We start from the raw sequence: 12,717 nt of genomic DNA on the forward strand, positions 1-12,717 counted from the left end.
TAAAAAAATTAGAATAATTATTGTTCTTGTAGTGTATTTTAGTAGAGCTGTAATATTAATTTTAAAAACTACTCTTTTTATATTTCTGTGATATTATAATTTTATTTTGCTGTGAAAGTATGGCAAAAGATCAATATCATTTTGAATATTATAGTAAGTTATGTACTCACAATAAAATAGTTTTATGTAATAAACTGTTTTCTTTAAAATCATCTCATTATATCTATCTTTAATCTCTTGTAAGCTTATTTGCATGCTTTGTCTTTATCCTTTTAAGAGCCTACTGTTAAAACGCTAGGCCTGAACTCAAAACTTGTTTGAATCTTTACAGAGGTTGAGAAACAATAATTGCTTTATTTCTACTTTCTGAAATAAGTCAAACAAAATATGTAAAATTCAAAGCATTATTTTCAAAAATAACAAATACTGCAGATTTATTTATAAAAATTGCCATTCGTATATAAATAATGTGCGATATCAGAGTATGCAGTTGAACAACCTTGCAAAAACTATATTTGTAAACATAAGTGAGTCAACTAACTACAGTACATGCCAACATTTAAATTAGGATGACTTGCAACACAGGTACAAGATGAAACCAACAATATTGGGAGAACACCTTTAATTCTCAATAAAACAGAATATTATAATTTTTCACTAGCTTAAATGTTAAAAAATTAATCAAAATTAGTATAATATAGAGCTGAAACCGTTTAGTCGATTAAAAAAAGGTTAAAGTTTTATAATCTAACATCCGTTGTACATATTGCTCCAAATATTAATTGGTGTTTGATAAAGAAGTCTGCATTCTTCAAAAATAGTTGTCATTTACAATAATTATATCAACTGAAGATTTAAAGGTTATTTTTTATATATTATACTTTAAATGCTACAACAATTTTACACTTGCCTAAGAGAGTTTTTTAGCTTTCTGATACAGCGTGTCCACCACTTTGCTCATATGATGTATCGTCTCCAAAACGGTCTCGTAGGTTTTCTCCAGAGGGGATTCATCGAACACAATCAGGACTCCTTCACCTTGGTCCAGAATGCCATTTAATTTCTTATCCAGGATCATTTGGGACAGTTTCTTTTCAACTTGCACCACAGGGAGACGGATGCATTTGGCCACATGCTCCACTTGCACACGCATGTAAGGCTCAACAATACGACACAGGTTCTGCTCCAACATTGTGTCATAGAGAGCACCGAGATGCGCTCGGACCACTGCATCTTCTTCCAGCTCTCGTTTGTATGTCTTGAGTGCGGCCTGGAAGTCTGCCAGTGATCTTTTATGTGATGCAGTAGCGACCGCTCTCATGGCTTCCAATTCTTGTCCGGCGTACTTGAGTGCCGTTTTGCTTCCACATATTGTTCCCACTTCCTCTGCTTGATTAAGCATAATTTTGGACAGCAACATATATTTCAAAGCGGTGAGCGCCTTGGGACTATCGGCTCCGTCGTAACCTTCGAAGGCCTCATAGAAGTATGAGTAAGCAGTTTTGAAGTCTCTCTCGTCGGCCGCATGAAGTATACCAGATTGTAAGTCCAGCGCCGCCTGCATTTTGGGCGGACAGTAAATGGCGTTGGCGGTGGTCCTCGCAGACGTTAAGGAGGCTCGAGCTTTGGGCAAATTGCTAAGGGCATGGTAGGTTTTGCTCTCGAACAACAAAACCTCAACTAGTAAATTCTTGTCATCTAACTTCTTCAGTTCTTTTAGCAGGGCGGTGGCCAGGTCGAGGGCCTCTGTGTACATACCTGTGTCGAAGTAAAGAGCGATGAGTCTGGCCTCCAGGGACTGCCTGAGGAACGTTCGACGCTCCTCCTTCGCCCATTCTATACACTCCTTGCAGAGTTGTACCTCGATGCCGATACCCGCCTCTAGATCGAGGAAGAAATCGACAAGCGAGCGGACGAGCTTCGCCGCCTTCGCCTTGCTTATCAGGCTGAGAAATGGACGTGTGGCTTTGATAAGTTCCGCCAATTCTTTGGCTTTTCCCTCCTTTTTGTATTTTTCACCGAGATTGAGTATTCCCTGCTCCTTTGCCCTGATATTTTCCTCGTCATCCTCGGGCATTTCTCCCGTGCTAACCATTTTATCGTTCATGCGGTCCTTGTCTTGATTCGAAGACGGTACGCCCGATCTCTCGAATAACATCGCTCCGGCCATTATGTATAATATGTATTTTACTTGTAAAAAGTGTAATAATATCACACAACACAAATACACTTTTCTTTGTAATTTTGTATAATCGCTAAGTCATTGAAGACGAGTGACGACCTTTTTCGAAACAAATCGTAGACGCGGACAGCTGAGTTGCCACATATAAAAATAAATATGTCAAATTGGCAAAAAGTTATATCTTTCCTGGAGCTCTTCCACAAAGTTAATATACCTATGTCCTATCGTAGCTGAGCCCCTCAAAATGTGGTCACACGCTCTTTACTACTACCTTAATAAACATACAGCATTAGGACCAAACACACGTTATTCCTCATTTATTTAAGTATCTGATTTCTTAAATAAATGAAAAAAAAAACATCTATAATTATTTATAGTTTTTGTTTAATGGTTAATTAAATGTCGAAATCGGGGGCCAAATCGGTGTTCTCCGCGTGTCACACTCTGTTCGCGCTTACGAAAAGCTTTAATAACTTTTGTATTCTATTCATTAGCATAAAGTGTGATACATCAAAATAATCTAGATTAACTGGGCTACCTAATCCATACTAATATTATAAATGCGAAAGTATCTCTGTCTGTCTGTCTGTCTTGCTTTCACGCCAAAACTACTGAACCGATTGCAATGAAATTTTGTACACAGTTATTCTAGAGTCTGAGAAAGGACATAGGCTACATTTTGATGTGGGAAAATATATTATTTCCATGAAAATATCGATGAAAATGAATTCGCATTGCGCGTGGCCAGCGCTCATCCCGGGGGTCCTGGGTTCGAGTCCCGCAGGCGGAACAAAAAGTTTTCAATTTTCCTGGGTCTTGGATGTGTATTAAAATAAAATTTCAAAAATCTTAAACATTTTTATGTATAATATTATAAAAAATCCAGAAATATATTGATGCAATTTCTAATACGAACATTTTAGTTCTAATACGATTCAACAGATGGCGCTTTATTTTTTACTTTATTGTTACATAGAACTAATCATACTTATTAGTTAGTATGTTTTTGTTTATAGTTTTTAATACGTTAGAATATTATCTATACTAATATTATAAATGCGAAAGTATCTCTGTCTGTCTGTCTGTCTGTCTCGCTTTCACGCCAAAACTACTGAACCGATTGTAATGAAATGTTGTACACAGATAGTCTAAAGCCTGAGAAAGGACATAGGCTACTTTTAACTGGAAAAGGGGGTTGTAAGGGGGTGAAAATGCGTAAATTTGGTCAAATTAAGTTAGTTCCAAAAACTTAAAATAGATGGCACCAAGAGTCCCCTAGATCGCGCTATTGCTTGCTCATGCGTATTTCTATAAGAGGTGGTACCATGTAAAACTGGGTTTTTCGATTCTTTCGATTGTTTTACACGTCATTAACTAAGGACTCACCTACCAACTTAGATTAGATATCAAATTCAAAAACAACAGCACCAAAACTACTGAACCGATTGTAATGAAATGTTGTACACAGATAGTCTAAAGCCTGAGAAAGGACATAGGCTACTTCTTACTGGAAAAAGGGGTTGTAAGGGGGTGTTTATGCGTAAATTTGTTCAAATTAAGTTAGTTCCAAAAAACTGGAATAGATGGCGCCAAGAGTCGCCTACATCGCGCTATCGCTTGCTCATATGTATTCCTATAAGAGGTGGTACATGTTGAGTTAATATTTTCGATTCTTTCTATTGTTATACATGTTATTAAATAACTGTCTACCAATAATAATAATAAATACTAAGGCCCGATTCGACCAAACTTGAAGTTACACGAGTATAACTATCATGAGAATAATTTTACTCCTTTAATTTACTCTAGGGTATAATCGTTTGCATTTTACCAAGTTACTCAAAGAGTATGAAATAAAATGTCAATTATAGTTCACAATGACACCGACCGTGACAGGTGAACCCTGTTATTCTCAGTTCTCAGCAACTATTCTCAGTTTAATATTTATTCCACCAAAATAGCCCGTTTAATTATTTACTCCCGTTACCTCATTCTTGGATTAGAAGTTGGAAAAACGCAAAACCAGCTTACTCTTAGATTAGGAGACAGTTATACTCGAGTAAAATTTTACTCCAGTTTGGTCGAATCCGCCCTAAATAGTTTAATGGCCTATGGGTATTGGCTATTGGGCAAAGCTAAAGTTGTGTAATGCATTATGCAGCTAAGTTGTGTAAAGCTAAATAAGCTTTAAAAGGTATAAAAAAGTTTAATTAAAAAAAAAATCATATTATGTGCACACTACACGGCTGTTTTGGGTATTTTGATTGAAGGGGTACCAGGGTTTTAAAAAGCTTTAGACACCAATTTTATTGACACCGCGCGCTATAAACTGAAGTCCACGCGGACGAAGTCGCGGGCAACAGCTAGTTCCTAAAATAAAATAATGTTATACCTTAAGTTAAAAAAGTTAATAGGCATAACGTCTGTGTCACACGATTTTGCTAGTTTTACGAGCGGGTAATAAAACTGCTCCTATCTTCCAAACGCGACGACTTGTGGTTACACTTTTTAGCTGCACCAACGCTCAGTGTCTTTCCAGCATCAGTACAGGGGACTCAAACCCTCGTTGCTTCAAAACAAAGAAAATATAAGATAAGATATTCCTTAAAATTTTGTGGTCGCTGTAGTCACGTAACTTTTGCGAGCATGTTTTGAATGATAATAATTTATAATTATGACACTCATATCAAATTAAGGAATAAGGTATATGATCGAGATTATTTCCTAGTACTTTGTTTGTTTATTTACCTATTACTTTAATCATAATTCTAAAAAAAATTAAATTTTCGAAACTTTCGTGGATTTTCACCCATGAAAGTTACCTAGTGACCTACAAAAGCTACGTAGGCTGTTTTGTACACCGTTTTCCTATGTGAATTGGCTATAGTATAGTATTTCCAGCTATGGTTTTGGTACCCAGAACTAATTTTTCACTCTACAACCTTTTCATGAAAAACAAAACATATGTGGCTTTATTCATCAATCTACCTTCTGATCTTTTCCCCAAATATATCGAATCTGCTTCTAATCTAGTGGATTTACCTGAAATATCAGTAAATTACATGAACAACTGATATTACATCCTCAATCCAAATGCAATGCGATACGATACACAGACGAGAGCGAGCGAAGCGAGCCCTTGTATATATCCCACAAACTGAATCGAAGAAAATATTATGATCTTTTGTCGTAAATTTCCATATTTAGTTGAAAATCTCCTTATATGACCTCCTAAATCACTTATTCTTCACGAACTTCAAATAAAATCACCTGAACCTCGAAAAAATATCAGCATTTCAGGACCGGTTACTTAACAGATTAAGCAACAAATTAAAGCTCCATGCTCTTTAGTATTATTGATCTTAATACAAACTGATTAAATAAATTATAATTTATTTTATTTTTTAAGAAAAAAAGATATCTGGAGAGTTTGTTTGTTTGTTTGTTTGAACGCGCTAATCTCAGGAACTACTGGTCCGATTTGAAAAATTCTTTTATTGTTGGATAGCCCATTGATCGAGGAAGGCTGTAGGCTATATTATTTTATCACGTTAAGACTAATAGGAGCAAAGAAATAGAGGAAAATGTGGAAAAAACGGGGGAAATTGTATAAAAGGGCTGATTTGAACGCGCTAATCTCAGGAACTACTGGTCCGATTTGAATAATTATTTCAGTGTTAGATAGCTCATTGATTGCGGAAGGCTATAGGCTATATTTTATAACGCTAAAACTAATAGTAGCGAATATTTTGAGGAAAATGTGGATAAAACGGGGGAAATTATATGAAGGGGCCTATTTGAACGCGCTAATCTCAAGAACTACTGGTCCGATTTGAAAAATTATTCCAGTGTTAGATAGCCCATTGATTGAGGAAGGCTATAGGCTATATTTTATAACGCTAAGACTAATAGTAGCGAATATTTTGAGGAAAATGTGGAAAAAACGGGGGAAATTATAAGAAAGGGCTTATCTGAACGCGCTAATCTCAGGAACTACTGGTCCAATTTGAAAAATTATTTAACTGTTGGATAGCCCATTGATCGAAAAAGACTATAGGCTATATTTTATCTCGCTAAGGCTAATATGAGCTAAGAAATAGAGGAAAATGTGGAAAAAACGTGGGAAATTATATGAAAGGGCTTATTTGAACGCGCTAATCTCAGGAACTACTGGTCCGATTTGAAAAATTCTTTCAGTGTTACATAGCCCATTTATTGAGGAAGGCTATAGGCTATATTTTATTACGCTAAGACTAATAAGAGCAAAGTAATAGAGGGAAAATGTGGAAAAGACGGAGTGAAATTATTTGAAATTGCTTATTATCTTAAGAACTACTGGAGCAATTTTTATGTTATTTGGCAAACATGAAGAATAGACCACGTGAAGGGACAAAGCCTATTTTTTGCGGAAAAATGTACGGTTGCGTGAAATTCCTAAACTACGCAAGCAAAGCCGCGCGGAACATCTATATATAATAAAATCGTAGGAAATATTTTTGGACAATAAATAATAATACTTGCGATGTGACCTACTATGCTAACGCGGACGAAGTCGCGGCTATATAATTTTGAGAATTCTTCATAGATGATGTTGGGTTTACAGTTTACACCCAAAAAATACGTGCCAATAATTTGTGTTTTCAAGGGCCCATTCACGGCTTGCGACACCATTCACAATCCTGCATAGCCGGCGGACTGCAATGCAGGATAGTAAATGAGCCACTTCACAAATGGCATTGGGAACCAAAATATTAATACGTGATTAATACTTTACACTTCGGAATCATTGAAACTTAAAGTCAGTCTGGTACAGTTCGACAAGGCTTTAATTGAATCTGTCAATGGGCGCTGCTGGTAAAGAAGACCTGTCAAAAATTACGTTTTAGTATGATAGCAGCGTTAGTTCCCTTTCTCGCCACGTTCATAAAAAGCCTTGTCGTACTGTAATTATTATTTCATTGCTTTTTAAAGGCTCCCGCAGACAGGCGCGATCGATCGCGCGATATATGATATATCGCGCGTTCCTTGCACACAGCCGCGATTTTATCGACCGATATATTTTCTTACGAGAGAGCGCATGTGTTGCCAACTCTTCAAAATTTTTTCTCCTAAAGCATCTTTTAAACAGGGACTGTATACCGGTATAAAGTAAGGTATAAGTATAAATATCGTTAAAATTAAAATACCGATTAAAATATCGATTCACGTATCGATATCACTCGAAAATCGATATTTGTATCGATTTCTAAGAAACTGTTAAACTGTTTACCAATTTACGAATCATAATATGATTCACGATATTAATTATAATATGAATCATAATATGATTCACAATATGAATCATAATATGAATCATAATATGAATCATTTTTTTAAATCACAAAATGCAACTCTGCTTGCAATTCATGTCTAGTAATTCGTACTAATTTGACATAATTATTTTGTGTGATAGTTTAGACAATTCATTTGCTGAATTGATTGAGAGGAGAGTTTAATATGGCTGAGAACACTTAATCATGTCAATTGTCGGCTTAATATAAATAGTCAATAGTCAATAGTCAATAGTATTTATTCCATTATTTGCAATATACAAAATTTGGACATGTCAAGATCATAAAATAAAATGAAAAAAAAAACAATAAAATACAAAATAAATATACAAAATTATAAAAATGACAAAATTATTATTATAAAACATCAGGTCAATTTTAAAATAAAAAAAAAATATATAATTAAGTACCTAATAAAAAAATATAAATAATTCGTTATAATAATAAAAAATGTCAAAATTTAACATCCCAAGCATTTTTATCCTGTACATAATCTGAGATTTTATAATAGGCCTTTTCTTGGAGTTGTCTTTTTATTATTCTTTTGAATTTATTTAGTGAGAGTTGTTGTAGTTCTTTTGGTATTTTATTATATAAACGTATACATTGCCCCTTAAAAGAAACATTGACCTTATGAAGTCTAAAAGTAGGAACCGCCAGTTTGTATCTATATCTAGTATTTATATTATGAGTGTCACTTTTTTTAGGAAAAATCATAATATTTTTATGGGTGTACATTAGTACTTCAAAAATATATTGACATGGCAATGTCAATATATTGATAGCTTTGAATTTTTCACGCAAGGATTCTCTGGGGCTCATCCTATAGATAGCACGAATCGCTCTCTTCTGCAGCACGAAAATAGAGTTTAAACGTCCTTCACCAGCACTTCCCCACAGGATTATGCCATATGACATAATGCTATGGAAATAGCTGAAGTAAACCAGTCTAGAAGTGGCTTCATCAGTGATGTAGCGCACTTTCTTAACAGCAAATGCCGCGGAACTAAGTTTTTTTGAGAGACTATCTATGTGTTGATCCCATTGAAGCTTGCTATCTAAAGTGACACCTAGAAACACTGTTGATTCAATGGAATCCAAAGTTTGGCCTTTCACTTTAATATCTGTTGTTGTTTTTTTAACGTTAGGTAGAGAAAATCTTATACATTTTGTTTTGCGTTCATTAAGCAATAAATTGTTCGAATTAAACCAATGGACAACATTCGTGATTGCATTATTTATTTTATCAAAATTTAAACAAAAAGAACTAAAGGCTCTCGCAGACAGGCGCGATATATCGCGCGTTCTTTGCACACAGCCGCGATTTTATCGATCGATATTTCTTACGGTCAGCTTGAATAATAAAAGAAATAATTTAAAAAAATGGGCAACTGCAGGTATTATTGTAAGTAGACAAAAATTGTATGATTTGTATAACGAGAAAACTATAAACCGGAGTGAAGCTTTTAAATTGTACGTCAAGAAAATATACTCGAAAACTTTTAAAAAGGCCTATTAAGCAGCGAAGGCACTTCACATTAAAGAGAAAATTAGAGACTCTAAAAACAAAGTGAAAACTACGGAAAATAATTGCGGATGAGACTGGAAAAGTCACCTGTCGTAACTCTAAATTTGAACTTTTAATTAATGATAAAAAAATCAATTCTGATCTTGACGTTGCGACAGTCTTTGAGAAGTTTTTTGCAGACATTCCAGTCTCAACTACAAATAACTTAAATTCATCACATACAGTTGCAGAAAAAATACTTAGAGAACATGTCAAGGAATGTGATGTCAATTTTATTTTTTAAAGATATTGACTCCAGAGATATTATCAAGACTTTCAAATCAATTAATATTAAAAGTACCACTGATCTCTGGGGTATGTCCACAAAAATTATAAAATCAGTAATTGACATCATTGCCCCTTACATAGCCTTAGTTTTTAATAATTGTATTAAAAATGGTGTGTTCCCAGACTCAATGAAGCACAGCATGGTGATTCTATTTAAAGCTGGGAAGAAATCAGACCCAGCCAACTATAGACGAATATCCATATTGCAGACTTTAAGTAAAATCTTTGAAAAAATAATTTTAAATCAATTACTTGCTCACTTTAACTCAAATAATTTATTACAAAATAATCAATTTGGTTTTACTAAAGATCGGTCAACAACAGATGCAGGCATTAGTCTTCTGTGTAGTATTTTTGAAGCTTGGGAGGGGTCGCAGGATGCACTTGGTATTTTCTGCGATCTCTCTAAAGCATTTGACTGTGTGGAGTATGATACTCTAATAAGAAAACTACACCATTATGGTATAAGGGGCACTTAAACTTTTAAAATCTTACCTTACAAATAGAACGCAGAGGGTGGGTGGAAGTTAACTCCATAAGGTCTAATGGAACCAAAATAAAACTAGGTTTGCCACAAGGGTCCATTTTAGGCCCTTTTCTTTTTCTCATCTATATAAATGATTTACCTTATCTTGTTAAAGATAAGCATGAGATAGTACTTTTTGCTTATGAAACTTCACTAATTTTTAATGTAAAGAGGCGACAATTTAATTATGACGAGGTAAATAGTGCTCTCTCAAAAATTTTCTTTTGAACTCAAATAAAACAAAATGTTTAAAATTTATCTTGCCAAATGTTAGGCAAGTACAAACCAATGTACTATTAAATGATGAGAAAATGAATTTAGTAGACACCGCCGTATTCCTAGGCATAACGCTGGATTGTAAGTTACAATGGGGTCCACATATTGCAAAACTGGCAGATAAGCTTAGTTTTGCAGTATATGCTGTAAAAAAAATCGTGAAATCACTGATATAGAGATCGCGCGATTAGTTTACTTTAGCTACTTTCATAGCATAATGTCTTACGGCATCCTCTTGTGGGGAAACGCGGCGGACATTAATACAATATTTATGCTGCAGAAGCGAGCTATTCGTTCTATTTATAAGATATCGTCTTTTAAATCTCTAAGAGAAAAATTTAAAGAAATAAGAATTGTGACCATCGCATCTCAATACATTTTGGAAAATCTCTTATATGTTAGAAAGAACATAAATATTTTCAAAAAGAAAAGTGATAATCATAATGTAAATACTAGAAATAAGAACAAGTTAGCAATACCAATGTTCAGACTAGCCAAAATAAGCAAATCCTTTAAAGGCCAATGTATACGCCTATACAATAAAATCCCAGAAAATGTTCAAAATCTACCTTTAGACAAATTTAAAAAAGCAGTTAAAGAACGTTTGCGTGCTAAAGCGTATTATAAACTCAATGATATCATCGAGGACAGCACACCTTGGAAATAGGGTGGCTCCATGCAGGTTACTTTTCTTTTATTTTTGTTACATAGCTGTAAGCGAAAACTTTGTAATTTTCCATTTATAAAGGCTGCGTTCCAGAAGACGTTAATTTTGACCAAAACGCTCAAAACGTCCCCTTCTGCCGTTCCATTTGACGACCGCGGTCGTGTTGATCGCGGCTATGACGTCACTCATGACGTCATCATTTTCGCTCTAAACGACCCTCGATGAAGATGGGTCAATGTGGTCGTTCTAGTTTTTTTTTTAATTTTAACGTAACTATATCGCGAAAGCCATGTTCGGAAAGTTTTCACGACAGAGTAGAGACAAAAAACTTTATATTATTTCATTACAAATAATATTTTAATTGAAATATGTATATTAAATGAAATAACATTTTATGAAATATTTTGATTGGAAAATAAATTGTTTTAAATGAAAGGTCAAATGATTTCTTATAAAATATAATACTAATTTTCATCTCTCCTATACCTGTTGACCTCGTACTTGACTAAGCATTACGCGGTATTGTTACCTAACGTTTATAATATGTGACAATAGTCAATATTCAACGTATGTGGTTTTGTTAAATATGATTCAATGTGAAAACTCAAATACATATACTTAAGTAATAAAAGTTTAACTATATTAAAATATTAAAAAATGTAATACTAAAAACGAAACAAATATAATATTATGTATTTTATTTGTAAAATAAATGTAACTATAAACAATTACTTTTATTTACGACTTGAAGAAAAGGATCGTAATATCCAAGTTCGGTTCAATGTACCTATGTATAAAAAAAAATTATAGTTCTTTTTTTAAACTTTTCTCAAAACGCTCAAAACGATCCATAATCCGTTCCACTTGGGTTTGTATCACTGACGCTCACATGCTAGTGGAACGGGAAAAACTACAGTCTTGAGCGTTAGCGTTTCAACGTCATCTGGAACGTAGGGTTAGTAAAAGATGGCCCCGTGCGAGTTTCTTACGCCGGTTCTTCTCGGCGGGGTAGTTCCCGAACCGGTGGTAGGCAACGTAGTTTCTTCGTTCGACTTTCAAAAAGTGTATCATGATACCCATTTTGAATAAAAAATATTTTATTTATTTATTTATTTATTTACGAGAGAGCGCCGCGCCGCGCAGCGATCTATGTTGCCAACTCTTAAAAAAATTTTCTCCTAAAGCATCTTTTATACCGGTATTTTAATTTTACCGATGTTTTCCTTAAAATATCGATTCGCAGGCCTGCGACACCATTCACTATCCTGCATAAGCCAGCGGACTGCCGTGAATGGGCCCTTTAAGGTCAGTGCGGGGAAATGTAGCTGGGGGGCAAGTGTGACTGCTTTAATTTTTCAAAAACTGTTTGAGCTTATGGTGGCAGCGGCATCTATTGTTGTGAGTAAAACTAATTTCAATGTACACAATCTCAATCCAGATGGCACTGTCAAGTACTTTTGAAGTTGTTGCCATTTTTAAATCTGTCACAATATTTTTTAAGACGAGCTCTAATTCACATGTGTTTTTGCAATCAATAAAAATCTTGCTGATTTTGAAGAACCTGATAATTGTGTACCGGTAAGTTGTTTTTTAGTAACTAAACTTATTATTTCTTTTATAATTTTGTTGGAATTGTTGCAAATAAGAGATTTATGTCCATTAGAAAAATCTATCCTCAAAATTTTAATGCTGGGGAAGTGTGCCTACTTTGCATGAGGCAAGTGTGTCTATATGTCACACTTGCCCCAAGTCAGGGTTTACAAACATTTGGTCTAATATTAGTGATTATGTAATTTCTGATTGCATTTTTGTTAGTATGTATTAGAATTTTTTGAATTTCAATACCTACACTTTGAATAATTTTAGAATAAGTAAATATCA

The 12,717-nt window shown here is 34.4% G+C and overlaps 1 protein-coding gene across 1 annotated transcript; it reads right to left on the reverse strand.

Annotated features, from left to right (window-relative positions):
* Positions 1–607: 607 nt before the first annotated feature.
* Positions 608–2,306, reverse strand: LOC121733388 (26S proteasome non-ATPase regulatory subunit 11). Its single transcript, XM_042123619.1, has one exon. The coding sequence runs from the start codon at positions 2,168–2,170 to the stop codon at positions 911–913; it is 1,260 nt and encodes a 419-aa protein (XP_041979553.1). The 5' UTR covers positions 2,171–2,306; the 3' UTR covers positions 608–910.
* Between the last annotated feature and the right edge of the window lie 10,411 nt (positions 2,307–12,717).

This window comes from Aricia agestis, chromosome 13 (genome assembly GCF_905147365.1).
Source record: "Aricia agestis chromosome 13, ilAriAges1.1, whole genome shotgun sequence".
In the NCBI taxonomy this organism is placed as follows: Eukaryota; Metazoa; Arthropoda; class Insecta; order Lepidoptera; family Lycaenidae; genus Aricia; species Aricia agestis.

Coding starts and splice junctions, on each gene's coding strand:
- LOC121733388 (XM_042123619.1), bottom strand. CDS start 2,170: ATGGCCGGAGCGATGTTATTCGAGAGATCGGGCGTACCGTCTTCGAAT.